The 24,593-nt window shown below is 54.2% G+C and overlaps 3 protein-coding genes and 1 long non-coding RNA gene across 5 annotated transcripts; 1 reads left to right on the forward strand and 3 right to left on the reverse strand.

Moving 5' to 3' along the window:
- Positions 1 to 2,722: 2,722 nt before the first annotated feature.
- On the reverse strand, positions 2,723 to 3,507 carry P3R3URF (PIK3R3 upstream open reading frame). The gene is made up of 2 exons (XM_059137797.1): positions 3,206 to 3,507; positions 2,723 to 2,885 (listed from the first exon to the last, which is right to left on the reverse strand). The coding sequence occupies exons 1-2, from the start codon at positions 3,447 to 3,449 to the stop codon at positions 2,842 to 2,844; spliced, it is 288 nt and encodes a 95-aa protein (XP_058993780.1). The 5' UTR covers positions 3,450 to 3,507; the 3' UTR covers positions 2,723 to 2,841.
- Positions 3,508 to 4,600: 1,093 nt separating this feature from the next.
- Positions 4,601 to 9,622, reverse strand: LOC131809325 (uncharacterized). Of its 2 annotated transcripts, none has more exons than XR_009345125.1 (3): positions 9,448 to 9,622; positions 6,626 to 6,810; positions 4,601 to 4,712 (listed from the first exon to the last, which is right to left on the reverse strand). It is a non-coding gene; the product is annotated as an uncharacterized LOC131809325 (long non-coding RNA). The 2 variants fall into 2 exon arrangements; XR_009345124.1 differs by having other exon boundaries at positions 6,626 to 6,813.
- On the forward strand, positions 7,509 to 12,308 carry TSPAN1 (tetraspanin 1). Its single transcript, XM_059136282.1, has 8 exons — positions 7,509 to 7,666; positions 8,112 to 8,176; positions 10,549 to 10,755; positions 10,966 to 11,040; positions 11,139 to 11,237; positions 11,318 to 11,473; positions 11,565 to 11,648; positions 11,823 to 12,308. The coding sequence occupies exons 2-8, from the start codon at positions 8,120 to 8,122 to the stop codon at positions 11,868 to 11,870; spliced, it is 726 nt and encodes a 241-aa protein (XP_058992265.1). The 5' UTR covers positions 7,509 to 7,666; positions 8,112 to 8,119; the 3' UTR covers positions 11,871 to 12,308.
- Positions 12,309 to 14,311: 2,003 nt separating this feature from the next.
- POMGNT1 (protein O-linked mannose N-acetylglucosaminyltransferase 1 (beta 1,2-)) lies at positions 14,312 to 23,593 on the reverse strand. The gene is made up of 22 exons (XM_059136281.1): positions 23,478 to 23,593; positions 22,809 to 22,978; positions 22,071 to 22,185; positions 21,798 to 21,916; positions 21,082 to 21,147; positions 20,878 to 20,991; positions 19,942 to 20,059; positions 19,649 to 19,747; positions 19,355 to 19,482; positions 18,943 to 19,013; positions 18,639 to 18,714; positions 18,377 to 18,460; positions 18,246 to 18,287; positions 17,972 to 18,030; positions 17,568 to 17,640; positions 17,356 to 17,484; positions 17,144 to 17,269; positions 16,070 to 16,134; positions 15,828 to 15,872; positions 15,468 to 15,603; positions 15,085 to 15,194; positions 14,312 to 14,985 (listed from the first exon to the last, which is right to left on the reverse strand). The coding sequence occupies exons 2-22, from the start codon at positions 22,926 to 22,928 to the stop codon at positions 14,898 to 14,900; spliced, it is 1,983 nt and encodes a 660-aa protein (XP_058992264.1). The 5' UTR covers positions 22,929 to 22,978; positions 23,478 to 23,593; the 3' UTR covers positions 14,312 to 14,897.
- Between the last annotated feature and the right edge of the window lie 1,000 nt (positions 23,594 to 24,593).

Here is a 24,593-nt window from a genome sequence, read left to right on the forward strand (position 1 = left end):
TCTGCCCCCAGGCAGCCTCCCTGGAGCTGTCTGGACCTCCCCTCCAGCCTCTGGGCTCTTGCTGAAGCTGCCAAACCCGATTTTCTGGTGGCTGCCCAGAGGTGGGCTGGAGCAGGAAGCCTTCTCTGGACAAGGACCCCTCAGGCCACTGTCCTCCCCTCCTGACCCCATCCCTCTTCCCACATCGCTCTTCCCACATCTGTGCCTCTAGCGCTTCTTCCTCCCTCAGCCTCTCATCTCCTTGTGTTGCTGCCCGGGCCTTAGGAGGTGTGGGCCTGCCCTGCCCTCTCATCTACAGATGGAGGACTCAGGACAGGCTCCAAGGGATCACTCGTGGAAGGTTCCAAAGAACCACACCATGAATTGCGGGGGGGGGGCACCACTTGGATGCTGGTTTGAGGCAATGTTGGAAGCACTTCCTGGGGTACGAGGAGGAAGCTCTGCTCTATGGAATTCTGGAGTGTGGTTGTCAGGGTAGAAGGTGCAAGGTTGGGGAGGGTGCCCCTCTGGTTCCCTCAGGTTATCTCCAGGAGCTACAAAGAGACAGAGAACATCATCCCAGACCAAGTCCCCCTGCCACCAATGTTCGGAGTCCTTGCCACAGCCTGGTGCAGTACCTGTGTAATCTGTCTCATGTCTGTCTCCCACCGAGCTGTAACACCCCCCAGGAAGAAATCCTGCTGTCTTGCACACTGCTCTATCTCCAGAACTTGGCACCCTCCCTGGCACATGGCAGGCACTACTGACTGAGACCGAGTTTCAGATTGAAAAGCAGAAGCAGAGGAACCCTAGGTGCTAGAGACCAGCCAGGTCTGCTCACCTAACCCAGGCCCCTGCTCCAGGCTGCCACATGGCCCAAGCCTCTTCCTCTGGTGTTCTCAACCCCCAGGGAGCTCTGGTGGGGTGGGAACGAGTGACCAGTACCCAGTCATGCAGGGGTCACCTAGACTGGAGTGGTGGGTACCCTCTGGCTTCGGCTGCCTCTGGGAGCCTGGAAGGGGAGGGGCCCTGGAGGAGCCCGTCATTGCAGAGGGAGCTAAAAATAGCCAGAAGAGATGATGTCATCAGGTTCCCACAGTTCAGCATTCCCCACCCCCAGACCCGGTCTCTCTCACACTCACACACACACACACACACACACACACACACACACACATTCTCAGAGACACAGATACACACAGACACAAGGGTGTGCGCACACACACACATACACCCACTCTTCTAGGGGAGGGAAGCTTCTGGGTTCCAGGGCTGCAGGGGCAGGGAAGTCTGGTGAGTGTGTCTGCATGTGTGCGTGTGTCTGTGTGTGCCTGGGTTGCATGAGTGTGATTGCATGTGTCCATATGCTTAGGTGCTCGTTCGAGATGCATGCATGTTTATGTAGTGTATGTTCTTTCATAAACATGTGTATGTGTGGGTGCATCTGCCAGCTGGGGAGGTCCACATGCATTAGTGGCAGTGTGTAGCTCTGTTTATAAGCCTGTACTTGCATGCACCTGTGTTTGTTGCATTGTGTGTATGTGAGTCTACTTCTGTTTACATGTCTGCATATGTTCACGGACTGTGACATGTGTCTTTAAACGTGTGGGCCCCTTGGTGGGCCTTGGGCAGCAGCCCAGCCATCTTCCTGCTTTGACTGAGGTTCAACACCACTTCCCCCACACCCAAGGAGCCTCATCCCCCAGCCTGCGCAGTCTGGGTGCAATGTGGCAATGACGTCTCTGCCTGGTCCCGCCTCTCTGGGTCCTGGTGTCTGGCAAGCCTTGGAATCGAAGGACACAGAGACAATTCACTTTCTCCTCCCAGGCTTTTTGAAGCCCCAGGGGGCCAGGCCATGGCTTTCAGGCTTCATTCCCACCCCCAACCCTCAGGGAAGGGGAGCCCCAGACACACACCCATGCATACAGTGACACCTTTGAGAAGAGTCCCTCACAGTGTTTCCCGCCACTAAGACACAACGCCATGGAGACACACCCCACAGCAATTCAGTTACACCTGATGACACATGGGCACACACTCAGAAAGCCAAATGGAAAATCCCCAGGCCGGAGTTCAGCACCCTCCCCCTTTCTGGACTCGATTTGGTCTCGCCCCACCCCTAACCGCCCAGCGCAGCTGACAGTCCCGGAACACACTGGCCTCAGGGAATAGCTCAGGGGTTGAAGGTGGCCTGCCCTCCCCAGAAGCAACCCTCTCCTGCCTCAGGCTGCCCACACCCCATTCCTGACCTTCATTCCTCTCCGGGATGCCTCCCTCCGGCACACACATACCCTAACAAACACACCTGGATGCAAGGAGGCACACCCACCCACACGTCCATTCACACTCCCATTGTCCTGGCCTCACATACACACACCGCAGCCACAGAGCCACATACAGCTCACACTGAAGCACTCCGGGAGTTAGACTCAAGTCCTAAAATCTCTCATCCGGTCCCTGTCTGATCCATGCCTCTACCACCCTCCTCAAGGACCTGGCTCCCTGTAACTTCCAAGATGTCTGTGGAAACCCTTTTCCCTGTGCAGTGGGGGGAAATGCCCCCTACCTCATGGGGCTGACCAAAAGCTGAGGTGTGCGTTGAGAAATGGTGTGCATTGCTGACCTTGTCCTGTCCTTCCATTGTCTAACTGTGATCCCAGCTGTCTGCACTGAAGCCTGTCCTTGGGAGCATTCAGCCCCCAAACCCACCCTCCTACCCAGCATAGTTGTCTGGAAACCCCTTACAGTGGAGTAAGCAGCTGCAACAGAAATGATTGTATTTGCCTGCTGTTAACCACCCATGGCCCCTAGGAGATGCAGGTCTGGAGCCAGCCAAGCTTCTGGACTAGTTTCTGGACATTTCTAGAAGATCAGAAAGCTGCCAGGTTGACAGAGGTGTCTGAGAACTGAGGAGAGAAAGGAGAAGGGAGAGTGTGAGGAAGACAGCAGTCCTGGAAGCTCCACTGTTCTTAAGAGTCACAGTTCCCCAGGCCCTCCTCTCTCAGCCAATACACCCTCCATTAAGGCTCTCAGCTTTTAGGACGTCTGCCATTGAGACCCCACCATACTTTGAGGGTGGTATTTCACACAGGGTATGCCCCCCTAGAGTGCCTCTGCAGGGCTAAGATGGGGGAAAACGAATGGTTTTCCCTGGTTTTCCCAACTGGTTTGGTTTGAAATCCCTGGTTTTCCGAACTCCCACCCTGCCAGGAGGCCCTTGGCTAACCTTGTGGCGGAAGGATCCACACACTGGTGGTGGTGGTAGGAGTGTTGTTGATATCTGTGGCCACAGTGGCAGGATTGGTGGCTGCAGGGGTGGCAGCTGGGCCTTGGGGTTTCTGCCGGTATGTTCTGCGGCTACGCTTGAACATCTTTGGAAATCGAGGCCGAGGCCAGCCTAGCCTTGGCCTGCGGTAGGGAGAGCTTAGGCCCCGGGGCCGAGGGGCACGGACAGGCTGAGAAGGCCCCATGGGCACAGGAAGCTTCTGTAGTGTGCCGAGGGTGCGCCTGGACAGGGCAGCTGCAGCCTCTATGACATAGAGTCCACATAAGGGCGGTGCTCTTTTTTTATAGGTCTTGGTCCCCTGCCCCACCCCATGGGTCACAGTGCTCTCCATGGGTCCAGCCCAAGGGCCAGAAAAACCTCAGCTTGGCCCCTAGGAAAAAGGAACTCTGAGGAGGGGAAAATTACTTCCTGGCTTTCTCATTTACCCACATTGACAATATATTTTTTTAAGAATTTATTTATTTATTTGACAGAGAGAGATCACAAGTAGGCAGAGAGGCAGGCAGAGAGAGAGAGGAGGAAGCAGGCTCCCCGCTGAGCAGAGAGCCCGATGTGGGACTCGATCCCAGGACCCTGGGATCATGACCTGAGCCAAAGGCAGTGGCTTAACCCACTGAGCCACCCAGGCGCCCCACATTGACAATATTAACAATATTTCTTAACCATTTACTGTGGTGCCAAAGAGCACCCAGTACTTTATAAACACTCTCTCATTAATCCCACAACCTTACTCTATCATTATTCCTATTTCATATACAGTCAGTTCTCATTATACACAGTAGTCCCAGTCTAATAAAGTCCCCACCACATATACATTAGTAAATGGAGCCAACGCTCCTACAGGGTTACGTTCCTACCAGCCTCTGGTCACATCGGCTATAAGGCCCATTGCAGCCTTCTTGTGCTCAGAGACACTAGATAGCACTTCAGCATTATTCAATAAACAGCAAAATCACCACCACAAGCACAAAAATGAGGAAAATGTGACACTGAATGGACCACAAGAACAGGTATACATTCTAAGAGGTCAAGCAAGGAGGCAGAGAACCCTCCTATTCAGCTTCCGCTAAGAACACGGGAAGGAGGCAGCTCAACATTTTTGCAGCTCTGCGAATGTCTTGTGAGTGACCGCAAAAGTGACATGAGGATTGGCGTGGGGTTACAAATAAATTCTAGTGAGTAGGTCAATTCACAGATATGGAAGATATGGAAGCCATGAATAATGATCGGCTATATAAGGAAACTGAGGCTCAGTTAGGTGAGGTCACACAATTAGAGGCAGGCAGGGTTTCCTAATCCCTGATGGCTACAGTCCAAAGCCCAGACATTTAACTCTTGCTGTTCTGCACTCATTTATTCATTCAATCATTCAGGAATTGTTCACTAAAAACTTCATATGTGCTGGGCGCTGGGGTCATAGATGGAGGTGACCTGGCTCCCATTCTTCCTGAGGGGAAAGAGAAAGCCATGAATTAGTGCAGCTGGAGGAACACCTAGGTCCTTAGGGCAACGTAAGTTGTGTCAACCCTTTCTTATAGCAGCCAGGCTCTGCCAGGCCTTGCACTGAGTTGTTGTGGAGTGGTGGACATCCACCCCCTCTCTCTTCCCTCTTACTCCACCTCCAGTCTTCCTTCCGAGCTTCCATCTTTTCTGTTCCTGTAGAAACTGGCTAGGAGACTTTGGGGGCCTCAGCACCACCCTAAAAGTCCTCACACCCCTTCCATCTTCTATTGCTATCCTCAGTCTTAGAAAATGGTCCTTGCTCCCATCAACTTCTAGCCACTGCACCTATAAACCCACTTGGCCTTGGCCATTTTCTTCCTCAAGACGCAGCCCAAGGCCTCCTCTCCTGTTCTTTCTGGAAGTCTGCTCCTCCTCACTTAGAGATCCCATCACTATAGACAGTCTGCTTCGTGGTTAAGGTAGAGACTCTAGCATCAGACCGACTAGGGGTGAATCCTGGATCTGCCACTTACAAGCTGTGTGATCATGGGAAGTACTTAACCTTCCTGTGGCTGTTTCCCCATATTTAAAAAAGGGAGAAAAGAGAATCTATCTCATAGGAATTTTGTGACAAGGGGGGAAAAGACAATATATGTAATGCATTTAAAATATGATCTACACAGATATTAGTGTTATTGGCCCCTTCTTTCCAGTTTCTTCAGCTGTTTCCTCCCATTATATAAAAACCAAAATTAGGGGTGCCTGTGTGGTTCAGTCATTGGGAGTCTGCCTTTGGCTCAGGTCATGATCCCAGGGTCCTGAGATAGAGCCCTGCATCAGGCTCCTTGCTTAGCGGGAAGCCTGCTTCTCCCTCTCCCTTTGCCCCACTTGTATCCCCTCTTTCACTGTCTCTGTCAAATAAATAAATAAAATCTCAAAAAAACAAAAACAAAAAACTGGGGTGCCTGGGTGGCTCAGTGGGTTAAAGCCTCTGCCTTCGGCTCAGGTCATTATCCCAGGGTCCTGGGATCGAGCCCTGCATCGGGCTCTCTGCTCAGCCGGGAGTCTGCTTCCCTTCCTCTCTCTCTGCCTGCCTCTCCGCCTACTTGTGATATCTCTCTGTCAAATAAATAAATAAAATCTTTAAAAAAAAAATTAGTGTCAACTATATTTACATTAAAAAAAACTTTTTTGAAGATTTTATTTATTTATTTGACAGAATAGAGACATTGGGAGAGAGGTAACACAAGTGAGGGGAGTGGGAGAGGGAGAAGCAGGCTCCCTGCTGAGCAGGGAGCCCAATTCGGGGCTAGATCTGAGGACCCCGGGATCATGACCTGAGCCAAGGCAAACACTTAATGACTGAGCCACCCAGGCGCCCCTAAAAATTTTTTTTTTAAAGTCCACCTCCTCCATCTCTCACCCCCTCTGGCTGTGACTCTCCACACTTTGACCTTCCCACTCTGTGGTCATTCCTGTTTGTCCCAGAGAAAAATCTTATTTAAGGTCTTATTTAAGGGGTGCCTGGGTGGCTCAGTGTGATCTCTCTCTGTCAAATAAATAAATAAAATCTTTTAAAAAAATCAATAAAATCTTATTTAAAATCCCTATAGGGCGCCTGGGTGGGCTCAGTGGGTTAAATTTTCACTCAGGTAGTGATCTCAGGGTCCTGGAACTGAGGCCCGGATCAGGCTCTCTGCTCAGCCGGGAGCCTGCTTCCCCCTCTCTCTGCTGGCCTCTCTGCCTACTTGTGAGCTCTCTCTGTCAAATAAATAAATAAAATCTTTAAGATCCCTATAACTATTTTTTTATATAGACCAGCCTAAGCTTAAAATCAAGCCTAAGAAATCCACGCGCCCCCCCAAACCCCACCTCAGGTCGCACAGTTAAGCAGCAGCAGAAGTAACATGGAAGTACCTGGTCTGAATGACTCCAAAGCCAGAACTTCCCCAGCACCTCGATATCCGGAGCACTGGAGTGGAAAGGAGGACCGGCAGTGGAAAGAGATAGGCAGGGGTCCAAGTGAAGCCCTTGAAGGGTTCACACTGGGACTGCGGAGTCTTACAAGTGGGGGTGATGCTTTTGTGGGATCATGGCGCCACCTGCTGGCAGAAAGGAAAGGGGTGCTTGCTGGACGCCCATTGCTAAGAACTCCGGATGGGCGGGGGTGGGGGTGGGGGGGGGGAGCAAAACCTCGGGAGGGAGATGGGTAAGGAGAAAAGAGGAAGGGAGGAGAAAGATGGGGAAACTGAGACTCTGTAGAGGGAAAAGGACCAGAAGTCATTTGCTCCTCAGAGAAGGGGGAAGAAGCTGCTAAACCTGGGTCATTATCTTGCAGAGACGGGGAGACAGACTTTAGGTATGTCCCTCCGAGGTTGCTTTGTGGTTTCTCAGTTGCTGGGAGTCAGTGCACACACAGCACAGAGTGTGTGTGACACGTGCGTGTGCATTCATGGGCACGGCTAGGTGTTTGTGTGTGGATCTGTGGGTGCCTCCATAGACGGCCGCTTGGGCAGATGAGTGGGCCCGGGAGCGCACGGGGTATGGAGGAATGGATCCGCAGGCCAGCGGCTCTGTGGTCGAGGGCGTGCGAAGTTCAGAAGGCCATTTGTTTACCCTCCCACTTCTCTTCCTCCTTCGGATCTGGAAGGGTGTTGCTTTGGTTGGCGTTGCCAGGCTGACGACTAGGAGGCCTGCTGCTCTGGTGGCTATGGGGACAGATCTCCAGGCAGCAGGGGGCAGCAGGGAAGGAAGAGGTTGGCTGGCTGTGGGGTTGGGCAGGCGGGAAGGTGAGCCCAGGACTTTAAAAAGGCTGCCCCGCCTGCATGTGAGCGGTGGAGCGGGAGAGCCAGCCCCGTCTCACTGCCTGCCCACTGGAGTGGCAAATCCCTTGCGTAGGCTGTCCCCTCTGGAGCCTCAGCAGAGCCTTCCTTCAGAACTACCAAGAGCCCTGAACAGGTGATGGCACAGGATTGAGATCATCCTATGAAGTAAAATCAACCAAGAAACGGGGTTTGGGAAACTGGAAGGCCAATGGGGGAGAGTCTTGAGAGCCTAGGGTTGGATTGATGGAGGGGTCCAGGATATATTGGGGCGAGGGAAGGGCATGGAGTGACGTATGGTATGGGAGTTGGGCTTGGGGTGCCTGTGGAGAGAGCTGGGGGATCAGTATTCCAGTGTCGGGTGCTGGGAGAGGACCTGGGCCCTACAGAGAGGCAGGGGTGTCAGGATAGGACTTTGGAGAAGCCCTGAGGGGTCAGAGGCTAGATGTAGGGGAAACGGGGTGATTTAGAGGTCCTGGATGCTGGAATCTGGTATGGCAGGTTCCCAGTGCAGGGGCCGGCCCAGGTAGTAGCAGAGGTGGGCAGCAGAAATCCCTAACTCCCACTTGTCTGCCTCCCAGGAGCCACCATGCAGTGTTTCAGCTTCCTTAAGACCATGATGATCCTCTTCAATTTCCTCATCTTTGTAAGTATGAGAGTTGTGGGCTGTTCGGGCCTCCCTATGGGACGGGGTCACAGCAGCTGGGCAATGGGAGATTGCTGGGCCCAGACTCTGTTGCACACTTTTCCCATTCAGCTAGGGTGCAGAAGTCTCCCCAAATACTGAGTCCTGGTCTTAGGAGCAGCCCGGCTGCCATAGTTGGGATAGAAAAGCTTAGGAGAGGCTCCTCCCTTCCAGGAAGCTTCAGACCTGAATTAGGGCAAGGTGGGATAGGCTAACAGGAATGATTGCCGTTGTTTCATAGGCATTGGGGGCCCAGGGAGGGGAAGAGTTTGCCCATGCTTACCTGGTGTACAAGGAAATTTAGTGGCTCTGTAGGACAGATGGGAAGTTGAAAGGAGAGAAGCCCGGAGACCTCAGAGCAGAGATCAAGAAACACCTATTCATTCAACAAACAGTTATGGCCTAAGACTCTGTGCTAAGTGCTGGGGGAAAGGTGAGTGAGCCCTTTCTCTGCCCCTGAGGATCTCAGGTCCAGCAGGCTAGGTAGACAGTTGGAACATATAATGTCTGGCCTTAGCACAGGGGCTATAGGAGACCCCATGAGGGACTTAAACCCTGGTCTGAGAAGACTATCTGGTGGAAACAGCTGTGTCTGGGCATTTGCGCTGGGTAAAGGGGTTGTAAAGCATGCAAAAAAGGCCCAGAGGCAATGAAATCAGGTATTGTTCAGGAAACCAGGAAAAGAGGAAACTGAGTAATGAGGCATGACCCTGGAGATGACGGTGGGGACGGGGAAAAATGGATGAAGGACAAAGCCCTCAGATGGCGGCTGAGGGACGGAAGGAGGGGTGAGGGAAACAGAAGCTTTGAAGATAAAGCCCATGTCTCTGGTCTGAGCAACCCAGGGGATGTCCTCCAGGCAGCTGCGTACCCAATGCGGTTGCAGCTCTGGTTGGAGCTGGACATAGATGTTTGGAAGTCACAGGACCGCAAACAGTCAGTGAAACCATGGGAGCGGGGAAGAGCACTCTGCAAAACCCGACTTACAAAGAGTATGTGGAGAAATGGTCACCTGGAAGCAGCTAGAGAAAGAGCAACAAGAGGAAAACAAGAAGCCCACGATCTCAGAGAGGTCAGAAGGGTCTGGCTCATGAAGTGTCTACCGGATTTAGCGCAGGATGGCACCATAGATCTTGGAGCTACATTAGAGGGGCTTACAGTGAATGGAAGGTGAAGAGGTGGAGACATGACCCATAGAGAGATTTGGAGAAATTGGGCTGTGGGTGTGTTACCTCTCAGACTCCAATATGGTGCATGCCTTGGGCCTCTTTTGGCTTCAGGGAAGTAGGCTTTGCCCATGTATCTGGAGAAGGCAGGGGTATCCCAGCAATATGGAGAGGCCCGAGGGGGTTAAAGGCAAATCCGGTTTGGTTTCTGGCCTCTGTTGCTCAGGCTTTGCCAGGCTGGGCAAGGCAGGGCAAGTCTCAGGCTCCTTGAAATTTGACCCTGTATGCTGGGAGCCCAGCCCCCTATCCTTGGGCAAACATGCCTGGGATCTAGCCACAATCTGGCATCTCATTCCTGGTTCTAGCCTCAGTTTCTACAGCTGGAGACTAGACAGCTAGGTGGAATCAGACTGATTTATCCACTGGTGCCTGGATCAGTGAGGCTTTTCTCTAAAAGCTATGGCATCTGGACAGTACCTCCCCCGATCTGGGCCTCTGGATTTCATGAGGTTTGGGGTTGAGCCAGAGAGCCTCTGAGAGCAGCCCCAGTGGCACTCCGTCCCTCGTGCCTCAGTTTTCCCTGTGAGGCAAGGAGAGGTCTAGGTTAGATGAAGGGCAGGCCTGGAGTTTGATCCTGGAGAGCACCAAGGTAGGTGTCCCTTCTCACCGAGTCCCTCTCCAGGGTTGGAAGCAGGTGTAAACCTCAGCCCCGCCTCTGTTGCTATGGTGACTTTTGAGCCTGTTGTGGCTTCCACCCCACTGTTTCACCTGTCCCAGAACAGAGGCAGTCAGCTCAGCAAGGAAATGGGGTAGGGCCCCTCCCTCACCCCCCAGCTGGCCTCACCCACTTGTTTTCACTCCTAGCTATGCAGCAGTACCCTGACAGCAGTGAAGGAAAGTCTTGCCTTGCCCTCCCCCATTCTGTGGATATTTCTAGAACCCCTGATTCCATTTATATCTACATTGATGTGCAGCCTGGTGCTGGCTTTGGGTGGCCCAGCTCCCATCCTTCTGGCTCTACAGAATGTTTTTCCTCCCTACAGGATGAGTTTTTAGACTCCTTAGCCAATAAAGGGAGAAATTTCTCGTTTTCCATCTTCCTATCTCAAATGAGTGGTAAGGAACTGCTTGCCCACACTGCTTTAAGGCCTGCCTCTCTGTCCCCAGCTATGTGGTGTTGCCCTGTTGGCCGTGGGCATCTGGGTGTCGATTGACGGGTCGTCTTTCCTGAAGATCTTCGGGCCGCTGTCGTCCAGTGCCATGCAGTTCGTCAACGTGGGCTACTTCCTCATCGCTGCCGGTGCTGTGCTCTTCGCGCTCGGTTTCCTGGGCTGCTACGGTGCTCAGACTGAGAACAAGTGTGCCCTCATGATGGTGTGTCAAACCCAGCTCCCCGGGCCCATAACCAAGATCCAGGGTCCCCTCACCCTTGAATCCAGGCCCTGGAGATCCCCAAGCCATGCTCTGCACTCCAGGGCCCTCGGCAGAGGGAGCGGCTGCCTTGCCATACTGGGTGGTGGGTTGCAATAGGTAAGGCACAAGGGACCGCCTCTTTCTAAACTCAGACCTCTGGTCCCCATTCAGTTCTTCCTGATCCTCCTCCTCATCTTCATCGCGGAGGTGGCAGCTGCTGTGGTCGCCCTGGTGTACACCACCATGGTGAGGAGCAGGGGACGGGGCAAGGGGGAAAGATGGGGAAGAGCCCTGCAAGTGGGCTGTGGCCCCCAGGGCCCTGAGCACCGGCCTGCCCCACCCAGGCTGAGCACTTCCTGACGTTGCTGGTAGTGCCCGCCATCAAGCAAGACTACGGTTCCCAGAAGGACTTCACCCAAGTGTGGAACACCACCATGGAAGGGGTAAGGTGGGCTGGGGGACATTTTGGGGTGGGGAGAAAGAGGCAAGGCCCTGCTGACCACCCTTCCCTCCTCCTCTTCAGCTCAAGTGCTGTGGCTTCAACAACTACACAGATTTTGAGGGCTCTCCCTACTTCATGAAGAACCATACCTTTCCCCCGTACTGCTGTGCCGACAATGGAAATGGCACCACTGTAGAACCCTGCACCGAGGAGAAGGCGAAGGACAAGACTGTACAGGTGTGGTATGGAAGGTTGGGGGCTGCTTTAATGGCCGCAAAGTGCTGAATGAGGGAGGGGTGCAGCGGCTGACTCTCCCCTCTCCCCCAAGGGTTGTTTCAGCCAGCTTCTGTATGACATCCGGACCAACGCTGCCACTGTGGGTGGTGTGGCAGCTGGAATTGGAGGCTTGGAGGTAAGGGGGTGAGGAGGGTGGGGCAGGGTAACCCGACTGGACCAGGGTGCTTGACCCATCTTGGAGGCCTTGCTGGAGGAGAGAGACTTCTGGTGGGGTGTCTTGGAGGCGGGGGACTAAAAGCAGAAGGGCCCTGATCACATCCCTCACCTCTGCCCGTTCCTTTCCCATCAGCTGGCTGCCATGATCGTGTCCATGTATCTGTACTGCAACCTGAAATAGTCTGCTTCTACCTCCGCCACCGCAGCTGCCACCCAGGAACCCGGGAGGGCACCCTGGCACTGCCAAGCAGCAGTGACTGGGGTGGGGACAGGATCCAGTGGTGTCACTTGGGCCAGAGAGGGCTGGCCTTGCTGCTCTGGACTTGGGGCCAAACAGGGGACGGCCCACTTCAGGCTGTGCCTGACTTTTCCTTCCATGGGCGGGGGTGTGGGGACAGAACCTCTAATGTGCCAGTTCTCCTGCCCATACTTCCAGTCTGTCCCTCAAACCCTTGACACCCTGTGGCACCCAGGGGTGCTCTTGGTGATCCCAGCAGCTCCTGGGGGATGAGAGAAAGACACCCCATTGCACAGGCATATGTAAAACCGGCAGGCACTGGGCGGAGATGTAGAAGGCACAACAGAACTCATCACCCAATTAAAATGTCTCCATTTGGAACTTTCTGTGTATCCTTGGAGAGGCAGGACGCCTTGCCTCAGATTCCTGAGGGGCTGGTGACTCATAAGGCCCTTGTAAAAGTCTCAGAAGGGAAGTAGGGTGGAGGTAGGTGCCTGTTTCTCCTTCCCTTGAATTCCAGGCCTGGGAGGGAGCCTAACAGGGATGACCAGGTCACTCAGGGAGGACATGGGGGCTGGGCCAGTCTGCCTTCCTATAACATGTGAGGACTTTGGCCTGAAACCACCCCCCTCCTGAGTAGGGGCAATGGACTGGAAAGCTATGAAAATAACAAGCCTTTGCCCAAGTGGGGGCGGAGTCACCAGAAATACTGCCAAGGCAATGGCAGAGGGTCACTTCTTAGGCTCTGGAAGTCCTCCAGAAGCCAACATCAGAGGATCCAAGCTGTCCACCCTTCTCACTGGGGCAAAGCCCCACATCTGTCCCTGCCTTGGGGATTTTAGAAAGAACTTTGTTTATTCTTGGTTCTGGCTTGCCTCTGGAACTCTACAGATCTGATCTCTTATTTAAATTTAACTACTCCATGCTCTAGAAACTGGGCCTAGAAAGCCCAAGTGACTTATTCCACATCTATAACCTTCCCAGAAGAGCTGAGCTTTGATTTGGGCCCAGGCTGTCTGACTCCAGGGCCTGGTGGGGTCCTGGCTGGTGTGGGGTCAGATTCACTTGAAAGCCCGAAGATCCCAAACATAGATCTGCTAGCTGCTGAACCAGGACTGACAGCACGAACGAGGGAGGCTATGACCAACGAGACCCAGGCTGGCAGACCGTGCTCCTCCTTGCTTCCCTTTGACCCCTGATTTTTCCTCCCTGGCTTTTCCAGGACAGCCCAGAACTATTTACTATCCCCTGCTGAGCCCAAGAAGGAACAACCTGGCCAGGGTCACACACAGTGCCTGAGAGTTAGTCTGAGGCCTAGATCAGGAGCCTACTGGGGATGGGGGGCTGGCAGGGAGAGCAAGTCGCCACTAGTCCCTCTCCCTGCTTCAGCACCTGACCTCTCTCACACACCAGTTGCCTACACAGAGGCTGTAAGGGATTTGTTTGCCCAGGGCGGGGACTCTACCTAGTCATGGGCTAACTTCCCCTCAACCTTGCTGTTGGGGCACCTGAAGCACTAGCTCTATCTCCAGTAAACACTGAAGGCGTCAGGGTGGCGACAAATGGTCCAAGCAACACACCACCTGTGCCACCTGTGCCATCAGGGAGCTGGGCTCCAGGCACTAGTGGGGGAGGGAGGGGTGGAGCTGGTGAAAAGGCGGGGGTTCTAGACAGTTCCTGCCTCCCCAGCCAAGGCTCTCCATCAGGAGCTCATGAGGCTCACCTTGAAAGGACTCTGCAGGCTGCCCCTTCTCAGAAGGCATGTTCTACACTCAGCTTCCTGATCCTAAGTCCTGGACAGATCCCTTAAATGTCCTGCCCCCTGCCTTAGTGCTTTCTCATCCACTACCTCAATCGCATTCATTTCCTGGTGCTTCCAGAGCTATCTAAGTTATATCTTCCTCATCTCTTCGGGTCACTGGTTAGGTGAGAATCTGATGAAAACGATGGTTTTTCTCCTAACTGTCTAGAATCAGATTCTCCTGCTCTCCTGCTCCCATCACCTCCCTCATCCCCCAAGCATCTCTTTTTGCTCTCCTGCTCCATCTTTGGGGATAGGTACCTGCCCAGACAAGCTAGGCGAGAGATAAAAGCTCCGTAGGGAAGGGGTTTGGGGTGGCTGTTCTAAGCTCAGCCCCAAGTAGGGTGGGGCTGAGGTAAGGCTCTGTTGTCCTAAGGTGGAGCTTCGGGAAAAATCTTGGGAGTTTGAGACTTGGGCATCCCCTGGTGGCCAAATGGCCCCAAACGAAGCTAAACCCTGTGGAGGACAGTAAGGAAAACTATCATGACCATTCACTTTCCTATCCCTCTTTCTCTCTCTCTCTCATACACACAAATGCCCCCACCCCAAACCACCTCACACATAACCATAAAACACATCCCCGGAAGTTTTCTCCTTTTTTAATCAATGACCACCTTATCCAGCTTTGGAAATCTGGACAAAGGGGAGGCTGAAAAGAGGCCTGGTTCCGTGTCTGAGGGTCTCTGAGTGAGTCTGTGGCAGCAGGCCGGGCCCCAGCGGGCCTGTCCATGGGTTGGGCACAGCAGATTCCTGAGTAAGAGCCAGCCCCATCCCCAGGGCAGCACCCCAGCTGAGAAAGGATTCCAGGCCCTCTGGGCTTCAGCCTGTTCCCAAGGCCCTCAGGACAGTCAATAAATAGGTTAGATTCTGAACCAGGCCCGGGAGGAGGGAGTGTGCAAAGGGCAGGATCAGCTGCCCAGGGACCCCAGTGATTCCCAGGTACTATCCTGGCCCTTCCCAACAGGGAAGTAAATAAATAGACCTCCAACTCAGGTACAGGGGCGTTGGAGCAGGGGAAGCCTCCCCTTTGAGTTAGTAATTAAGTCTCATGTTAAAAACAAGCCAACCCAGACCCCTACCAGTGTCTACAAAATCCTACAGGATGGGGTGAAGGGCTAGCCTGCCTAGGGGTACACAGTACCCAGCCCTGCAGGGTCCTGGAGGAGGTCTCATGTCTGTTCTGCGGCTCCTGGGGCTCCCTCTTCCTTTGGGGGTGGTTCCAGGAAAATTGGGGTGATTGATGGTGGCTTCTTCACCCTGGGAAGATAATTTGAAAATGTATTGGGAAGAGGTAATTAGCTACGTCCTCTACTGCCATTAGTCTCCCATTTCCCAGGGCAGAAAAGAGTCACTCACGAGTAGGGGGAGGCTGGGACGCCCACGACCAGGAAGTGATTCTTCTTTCGAAACAATCTCCACAGGCCCCGGTGGTTGCCACGCACATCCAGGTCCCAGATATGGAGGCACTGGTAAAAGTGGGGCAGGGGGAGAGACAGTGGTCAGAGAGCTGCGGGGAGGGGACACTGAGGACGCTTGGCCCAACCCCCCACCCCTCCTCAACAGTCTCCTCAATTTGCACGATGTAGCATCTTCTAGAATATGGAACTGGACAAAGGGGTTGGAAGAGGGGTTCCCAGAGTATGAAGAGAAGGTTCAAGGGTAGAAGATGATCCCAGAACAAAGGCTCCCTATTTCTGGTGGGGAGGAGTAAGCCTGGGGTGGATGTATTGGTGGGGCACCTTGGCAAGCTGGGTCCAGGTAGTGAAGTCATCATCCTTCTCCATTCGAATGAAGGCCACATAGGTGTGGCCCTCTGTATCTGGCAGGAAAGAGTCTTCACAAGGGTTCTTGCTGTGGTCTAGAACCTCAGCCTCACTGTAGCAGGGGGTAGGGGAGAAAGGCCAAGACAGAGCCTGTGTCACAAGAGGGTACCCTAAGACCCCATGCTTAGTTTAATGCTCTGCTATTGCTGTCTTGAAATTCTTGATCTTTGAACAAGGTGCTGATTTTCATTTTGCAGTGGGCCCCAAAATGGGGCCAAGACACCCAATATTTGCCTCCTCACTCCTGCCATATATCCCTACTGGCAGAGGCCATACCTGAGCAGCCTGTGAATTTCCACTTCATAAGCTTCCTTCTTCAGACTGAAGGAGAAGCAAAAATGGGTCAGGGGAAGGGGTCACCCTTCAGGTTCCAGGGGCAAGGCAAGGGATCACATGGGTACTGGGTGGCAGCAGGGCTGGGGGTAAAAAAAACAGGCCCCATGGCTGGAAGGGAATACTGGGGATTGGTCATCAAGGCTCCCAGACATCTTCCCCTTTGCCCTGTCCCCAGTCCCCACCTGTCCACGTTCCTGAGCTGGACACCTGGAACCGTGTTGAACTTGTGCTTCTTGAAGTAGGCCTCCTGGAGTGGGTGTTAGGGTAAGCATTAGGCCTTCCACGGTCAGGCCCACACCTGCCCACTGACCACATACCCACAAGGCCCCCAGATGAAGCTCTGGACCCACAGAGGTCCCTCTAACCCACCCCTTCCCAGCCTCTCCTGTCTTCCCCATCCTCTTCTTTGTCACATCCTCGACAGGCTCTTACTAGCTTTAGTTTGGGCTCCACCATTGCTAGAGAGCTCAGGCCCAAACCAGCAGCTCGTGCTACTGACCCCTGAGCTAGTCCCTGCTCCCAGTTAATTGTCCTGAGGTCTGCTGCTGTAGGGCCCCAGAAGCCAGAACAGGCCCTACCAGGCCTGGTGGGCAAAAGAACAGGCTGTGCTGAGAGGGAGGAAAGTGCTGTGACTAAGGTACTGACAGTGACCTCAGGTAAACGCCTACCCCTCTCTAGGAGATGACTGGGGTCTTGTATAAGCCAGCCTCTCAGGGTCCTTCTGGCTTCTCGGAGGTTCCAAGCCATCCATCTGTTCCTTTGGGCCGGGCTGTCTCAAAGCATACTCTTGCTGTAACTGGGGAGTGGCCCTTTGGACACAGCCAGGTAAGGCATGGGGGCCTGGGGACATCCCTGTTCACTTCAGGCGGAGGCTTGAGCCCCCACATTTGCAAGGATGGGAGAGGGCAGAGCTGGCAGGGCTGTGTAAGTGTCTGGTGGCAGAAATACCCTCCCCACACCGGCAGTCTGGCACTAAGAATAGTAATAATAAAAATAATACCAGCTAACCCTTACATAATGCTTGCAGTCCAAAGTCTTTTCCATATATTAACTCACTTAAACCTCATCACCTCAAAACCTAACGAGGTAGGTAGGATTTTTATCCTCATTTTACAAATCAAGAAACTGAGGCAAAAGAGGGTACGGGATTTTCCCCAAGGTTTGTCAGTGACAGAGCTGGGATGGCTCTGGAGTCCACATTCTTGCTCCGTCTATCACATGGTGCCTGCCTCTGCAACACCCCGCTTCCCACTCACGTGGAAGTAGCCGTTCATGTTGAGGCCAACGATGCCAAAGTGGTAGGATCGGGAAACATCAGGGATGATGCACTCTCGGCCCCGGCGCTGTTCAGGCATCCGCATCCACATGTCCCAGTCCCAGAGCTGCAGGCCCGGAAGAGGATGAAGGTGAAGAGGTCTGGAGTTGGCAGGGGAGGCTCTAGCCCACTCCCCCTACCCTGCCAGGGCACCTTTTCTGGTGTGGGCCACTTGGGCTCAAGCTCTTCCTTGTACAAGGATTTCCTGAGCACCCAGCCCAGCCCAGGCATGGTCTCCACGCGGTACAGCAGTGCTGGATCCTCAGCTGTATGTTCGTATCCCTGGAGACGGGGGGAGCCACAGTGGGAAGTCTTAGCTTGGTGCTTATACCAATGCCCCAGCTGACTCCGTCCCCTAGGCTTACCTGGTCGTTCCAGGCAGAGATACAATACAGGCTGTCATCCTCCTCCAGTAGGTGGATGGACTGGCTCAGGAAACTGAGAGAGGCAGGGTCCAAGGGTTCAGGGAAGGGCAAGGACACACACAGTCACACAGTGATGCTGGAAGAGCTAGAGATGGGACTCAGGAGTCATGCCTATGTGTCCCGTCCCCTAGATCCCCACTGTCTTCACCCATCCTTTCTACACTCTACTCCAACCCCAATACCTGCCATCCTACCTTTGTGCTCAGGCTTTTCCCCCACTTTCGAGCTGACTTCTCCCACAGAGCTCTCCCAGATATCCTACTGCCTTATTTTCTGGAAAGCCAGTTAAGCCAAGAGGCCTGAGGCAGCTCACAGAGGCATTTATGGAGTGGCACTCCCCTCACCTGAAAAAATCCACAGCAATGTCCAGATCCTCTTCCAGAACCACCGCAAACCTGGCTTCCTGCAGGGAGAGGTAGGGGACCGCATGACCCCAAGGGGGCCCTTCCCATCCTGTGCCTCCTCCACCCTCATCTCACTTCTCAGGCAGCACTACCCCCATTTTCCAGATCAGGAGGCTGAGGCCCAGAGAGGGCAAGAGCTTGCTGTCTATTATGACCAGACTTTATACCCATGTTTTCCCACACCAGGCCCAAGGGCTTTGTCCTTACTACTCACAGGAAACAGGTTGAAAGTGGCAGTGAGGCTGGCTTTGTAGTGCTGGGTGGGGAATGGAAAGAGGGCATAAGAGCTTTGGGGTGGATGGTGGGGTCAGGCGTCTGCCCCTTCCATCCTTGCCTAGGCAGTACCTGAGACACACGGGCGTTCTTGATGCTGATGGGCGTGTGCTGGATACCCCTCAGACCAAACAGTGCCACCACATCCATTGGCTCCTGGGGGGCACGGCTACTGGTCACCATGTGAACCACCTGCCCCCCATCCACCTTGCAGGCTCTGCCATGCCAAGCCGTCCATATTGCACAGCCTTTGCCCGGGCTGTCTCTCTTGTAATCCCTGCTACCCCGCACCCACCGGGCTCTGCTCTTCCCATAGCCTCCAAACCCCACTCACCTCATAGTAGCCATCGATGAAAACTGTTATCATCTGGGGAGACACCCCCTGGGCTGACAGCAGAGAGCGCAGCATCCTGGGGAGCCCAGGGATGTGTTAGGCCTTTCTGTCCCCTCAGTTCAGGGCCCCTCTGTGCTAATCGATGGGCTCACATTCCCCCTGTCCACTCACATGAGTGAATAGGCCTAGAATCTGCTGCCTTTCCTCCCACCTCAAGAGTTCTTCCCGCAGGCCGATGAGCCCGAGGGTCCCCCGTGCTAAGCACCCTCCCATTCAGCACTGAACGGCCCTCTCCCAGGCTCACCTATACAAGTAATTGGGTCGGTTCCCTGCAATGACAGCCACAGGCACGTTGAGGACCTTGTTGTCCGGGAGCTGAGGGAGAAACAGTTTTTAGCTCTTGCCTCACTCCTTCTTCAAACCGGGATTCCCACCTAGGGAAGGGTTCTTTGGAGAGAAGGTGACTCCAGAGTAGAGAGGGAAATGGCAGAGGGTCTGTCTCCCTGTCCGGGCCCTTCCACACACTCAACCCAAATCCAACTCCAGGCCTTTGTTCACATGCCTCCCCTCCTCCAATCTTTCCGAGTCAAGGTAAATCCCCAGGTCCTGGTTCCCTCTCTCGGGCTGGGATCGGCAGAGCCCAGCATGGCTCTTTCCTCGATCTCCCTGCCAAGCGGAGAAGGGGTCTAAGCCTCCCTGTCTCAGGCCCCACTCACTGGGTCAGGGCTGAACTCGATGGGTGTGGGGTCCTTGCAGCTGCACACACTCCCATAGCCCTCCACCTTGCTGCAGAAGCGCCGGCGGCGACGGTTCAGCTCCGTGTCTGCCCAGTGGCACTCTGCCTCTGACAGAGGAATGGGGTCAACGGGATGATGTGTGAGGGGGCATGAGGTTAGTGTGATCTACAAAGCCCCAGGTACCCAGTCAAGAAAATAAAGCTTCATAAATAGGACCCAAGGCCCGCCTCTAGCCCAGGCACTGCCCTGGAGCCCCGTCCCCACTAACCCCACCTTCGGCTGAGCTCAGCGGCACATCTGTCTTCAGCAGGACTGGGTCCCCCCAGGAGGAGAGGGCAGGTGACTTAGAATGTTTCTCCCCAAGGACAGGACCTAGCAGGGGAAAGGAATGAGGTGCGATGGGAGGCCTAAGCTCCAGTTTTAAAGCTTCTTCCCGGCTCTCTGCCCACCTTCATCCAGCCCACCGCTTCTGGCTCCTCTTTGCCCCCAACCCCACCCGATCTCTTGGGGTTCTGCTCCGTCCGGGCCCCTGATACTACAGGGTGGATGGCCTATGGTGGCCGTACCTCCTTTGCGTCCCACGAAGGCCCACGTGTCCCTCCAGCCCAGGGCAGGGCCGGCCTGGCTACCCAGGCTCCTCAGCAGAGCCTTGGCTGTGTCCTTGAGGTGGAAGGAGCCCTCGTCCTGGGAGACCAGGGAAGGCAGTCAGCCTCACTGGCACTTTTCTGAGAAACCTGGCCGCATGGAGCACTCACTCTGTGTCAGGCACCATGCGAAACCTTTTATTTTACATTAGCTCACTAAACAGCCACGACAACTCTCTGAGGTTACTATCCTTTCATAGAAAGAAAACTGCTCAGAGAGATTCTGAGAATTGTCCAAGGTCACCAGGCTAGTAAATCCTTACTAGGATCCCACATAATCTGCACCTCTCTGCCCTCTTTTCCCACCACCCCCCACCCCTCCCTGAATCTACAGCTCCATGGGCACCCCTGCAGCTCCTGAAGCATGCCAGCACCTTCCCTCCTCAGGGCCTGCACCCTTGCCAAGTTCTTACCGAGACACTCTTCCTCCAGGTATTTGCTGGGCCCTCTCCTTACTTCCTCCCACTTTCTGCTTACATGTCACTTCCTTACAGAGACCTCCTCTTTCTAGAAGGAATCACCCATAACTGTCTTCCTTGCCTTACTGTCTTCATTAAGTTGTCGTTTCCTGACATTATTGGTGTACTGGGCTTTTTTGTGGTTGATCTTGCCTTGCAGAATATAAGTTCCATAAAGGCTGCTTCCTGTTGTATCTCCACCACCCAAAACAGTGCCTGGCACACAGTAGGTGCTTAATAACTACCTGCTGAATGTAAATGACAAGGCCAAGACTGGAACATTCATTACCTTCCTCCAGAGGCTCCTCCCACTATGCTTTCTTAGGGGTAGAGAACCCGGGGCCATGAGCAAGGTCGGAGCTGGGGGCACAGACAAAGGGATCCAGGCAGAGTCACTGACCTTGACCGTACAGATGAGCACTCGGCCAGGTGCCACCATGTTGAGGAACAAAACCATGGCCTCGTCCTCATGAGGTGAGTATGTGTCAAACACACGCTTTGCCATCACGTGGCCCTGGTGGGGGACATATCTCTCGTGAGTTAATGTCACCAGCAAGGAGGGCTCAGCTTCAGTCCTCCAGGCCCCCCACCCCTAGAACCTCACCGTGGCCTGGTTGAGAACGATGACGTGGATGCCGCGGCCCTGCTCCCGAGCCTCGTCCTCCAGCACCTACCGGGCAGCAGAGACCAAGCCCAGCTCTTCACACTGGCATTTGAGGCCTGTCTTACAGGAACTCAAAAAACCAGCTGTGGAAAACCTCCCTCCTGCCTGTGCTTCTGTGAACAGCTCTTTTCCAATCTGGCCTGAAGGCCACCCCTTCCAGAAAACCACCTTAACTTACCCATCAAAAAAGAGACCAGATCTTTCTACAACCCTCCTTTCCACGGCTTTCAAGCTCCTAGAGCCCTTGAATGTCTCTTCCTCATTCTGGAGATATCATAATTCATCAGACTGAGCCCCTCAAAGTGGAGCCAGTTCTGACTACCCCCTTGGTCCCCAATGCCCCAGACAAGGCCGAAGCCAAAGAAGGGACCAGAAGATAGTTACGAAAAAAATCAATCAATGAATTGTCTGCCTACTACTGCTAATGCTCACTTTTGATAAAATGCCACTATATTTAACACATTTCACACACTTTTCACCAAATCCTGACAAGCTGACATCACTAGTCCCAGCCTAAAGATGAGGAACCGAGGCCTCTAGAGCCACATAGCTCGAAAGTGTCAGAGAGGCAGTACCCACTCAGACCATGGATCCCGGAGCCAGGGAACCATACCCTAAGAATACAGGGCCGCTACACCAGACAGTGGCCCACTCACCGTAGTGCCATCCACCGCCACATACACTTTGCTGCGGCTTGAGTACACCTCCACATCCAGAACCCGTCGGGGACCACTGCCTCTGCGCCGTGAAGGCTCTAATCGGCCCAGGGCCTCATCTGTGGGGGTGCGACAGGTTATGGAGACAGTCTCTCCAGCAGAGTCTCATCCCTTGGCATCTGCCTACCATTTCAGCTATGAGATCCTAGGGGAACCCCACCCCCACCCCGCCCTTCATCCCACCAGCCAATCCCATCCTCAGCCTGGACCCACCATAGTCTTGCTCTGGTTCTGGGTCTCCATTAGCCTCGCTGATTGCTCGCCGTGTATCCAGAATCAACTTGATGTTGACGATGACGGTGACCAGTAGGAAAAGCACTGCTCCTGTCTGAGGGGAGGGGTAAAGCTGACTAAGGAGGGGTGCCCCTCTAGATCACTGAGGGTCTTCCTGAAAGGAAGGCCCCTGGCTGCAATGAGGACACAGGGAGAGCCTGAAGCCTGTCTCTCCTCCTCTGTCCACCCAGTTCTACTCCCCCCAACCAGGGTCCAATTTCAAGATCACTTCCTCCAGAGAACCAGCCCTGACCCTTCTCTTCATCAAGGCCTTCCCTACCCAGAGCTCCTGTATTCTTCCATTTGAGGCCCTGATTTCCTTGGTCCCCTCCACAATTAGTTCCCACAGATGGAGACAATCCCAGAGAACCGAGCTGGGGATCAGAAGACCTGGGTCTTAGCTCTAACGGCCTGACAGGTGGGTGCCCCTGAGCAAAGCCTTCCTGATTAGACTTCAGGTTTCTGTCAGAAGCCTAGGGGGTTGTACTTGGGTTCTGATTCCAGAACTCTGGGCCCAAACCACCACCTCGGAGGGGCATGACACAAAGAGGTTTCCTTTCTAGGAACCTGCTGCCTCCTTCCAGGGTTGGAAGCAGCCAAGGTAGGTCCCAGTGCCCATAGTGTAGGCTAGGGTAAAGCTGGGAGGGAGCCCCCAGGGGTGCTGGGACAGCTCTGTACCTGACAAAATCTCCGCAGGGCCCGTTGGTTGGTCAGTTTATACTTCCAGGTAAGATACCAGCTCCTTTTCTTCCGAGCCCCAAAGGGCTTGATGAGGGAGCTGGCCTTCCAGTCGTCCATGCCGGATTGGGGAGTCACCACTGCCCTGGCCAACCCATGCCTTCAGGAATCTGAGAGGACCAGAGGGTCATAGGGACTAGGGTGTACCTCCCAAAGTCTGATGCCTTCTGGGGAGACCAGGAGGACCTCCCAACAACTCTTTCCTGCAGACATCCAGGTTGTGTGACCTGGGAAAAGTGGCTCAACTGCTCTGAAAGGAACCATTCAGAGGGGTCGGGTCACCTGGAAACTCCCCTGGGGCTGAGGTGCCTGGGGTAACTGGCAGAGCTGCCCAGGGCCCCCAGAACAGAGGCCAAGTAATCGGCTCTCAATGTTCATCAGCCCCTAGAAAGACCAAGGCCCAGGACTTCCCGGTCCTGGGGTGGGCAAAGGGCACAAACACCACCCCCCACCAACCCTGGCCCCCAATCCTCCACCCGCTTGCTTGCGCTTTCGCCCTCTCCTATCTGGCCCCGCTCTTCTCCTTCCAGGGCTCGGAGCCGCCTGAGGACTCGGGAGACCTGCCCCGGCCGCGCCAACCCTCCCGGACTCCCGCCCTGGAGGACTCACGGCTCAGGGGGCCCGGGCCCCGCTCGGGCCCCTCTCCGGCCCGCACTGCTCTGCCCGGCGCACAGCGGCCTCCGCCTCCTCCATGCCGCTCGCGGCCCCGCCCCGGCCCGGTCCGCCCCGCCTCCCCGCTTCCGCCGCCGCCGCCGCGGGGTGAGAGGGCGGCGGGCGGTGCTTAGGGCGGCGGCGGCGGCGACGGCGGGTGTCAGCGGCCGGCGAGCACTCGGAATACTCAGTTCCGCGGCAGCTTCGCAACTGGCGGGCGGGATGGCTGCTGGAACACAGCAGCAGCCCCTCCCCCCAATTTAGCCTTGGCCCCCAGCATCATGGATGGCGAACCCTAGAGCCTAGAGCCTTGGACGAGACCATTCGGGATGCCAAGGTCAGAGGGCCTACAGGTCTCGGCACAGCTACCCGCTTCCCTTGCTTCGGCAAGGCTTGCACCCTGGTCTAGGGTGTGCCTTTGGAGGCTAAGGAGAGTTAAAAATCTGATTCGACCACTACGCTAGACCTTGGGCAAGTCACTTCACGTCTCAGCCTGGATTTCCTAATCTGTGAAATGGGGGTATGCTTATATAATACTTACTCTATGCCAGTCACTGTTCGAAGTACTTTATTTACACCACCTTGTTTAATTCCACAACAATCCCATGAGTTGGGTACTGTTAGTAATGAGATCCAGTGTCACAAAGCTGGGAGCTGGAATTCAAACAGGCATCCCAGCTCGATTCCTCTCTCAACACCCCCTCCCCCTACACTGATAATAATACAGATTTGTCCTGAAGGTTTAATGAGATAATACATACAAAGAACTTAGCTTAACACCGTAGTTCTTATATTTTACCTTGCATCAGAATCACTTGGAGGGCATCTTAAAACACAAATTGCTAGGCCCTGTTCTTAGAGTTTCCCATTCGATAGTCTGGGCAGAGAAGAATAATGCATTTCTAACAAGTTTCTAGATGATGGTGATGTTTATCCGAAGTGAGTAGGTAGACAGGGAAGTTTTAAGCAGAAAAGTGATATAGTCCTATTTAACAGGAACTTTACTGTTTTGTGGAGAATGTTTTAAAAGGAAATGGAGGAAGCCAGAAGACCAGTTAGATTTTTTTGAGCTCT

The sequence above is a fragment of the Mustela lutreola genome, chromosome 10, assembly GCF_030435805.1.
Source record: "Mustela lutreola isolate mMusLut2 chromosome 10, mMusLut2.pri, whole genome shotgun sequence".
NCBI lineage: Eukaryota > Metazoa > Chordata > Mammalia > Carnivora > Mustelidae > Mustela > Mustela lutreola.

Coding starts and splice junctions, on each gene's coding strand:
- TSPAN1 (XM_059136282.1), top strand. CDS start 8,120: ATGCAGTGTTTCAGCTTCCTTAAGACCATGATGATCCTCTTCAATTTC. Junction 10,756..10,965: donor ACAAGTGTGCCCTCATGATG/GTGTGTCAAACC, acceptor GTCCCCATTCAG/TTCTTCCTGATCCTCCTCCT. Junction 11,649..11,822: donor CTGGAATTGGAGGCTTGGAG/GTAAGGGGGTGA, acceptor CTTTCCCATCAG/CTGGCTGCCATGATCGTGTC.
- P3R3URF (XM_059137797.1), bottom strand. CDS start 3,449: ATGGGGCCTTCTCAGCCTGTCCGTGCCCCTCGGCCCCGGGGCCTAAGC. Junction 2,886..3,205: donor GTGGATCCTTCCGCCACAAG/GTTAGCCAAGGG, acceptor TTCTCTCCTCAG/TTCTCAGACACCTCTGTCAA.
- POMGNT1 (XM_059136281.1), bottom strand. CDS start 22,928: ATGGACGACTGGAAGGCCAGCTCCCTCATCAAGCCCTTTGGGGCTCGG. Junction 18,715..18,942: donor CGACCCAATTACTTGTATAG/GTGAGCCTGGGA, acceptor TGGGCTCCCCAG/GATGCTGCGCTCTCTGCTGT. Junction 17,270..17,355: donor AGTGGCCCACACCAGAAAAG/GTGCCCTGGCAG, acceptor CCGGGCCTGCAG/CTCTGGGACTGGGACATGTG.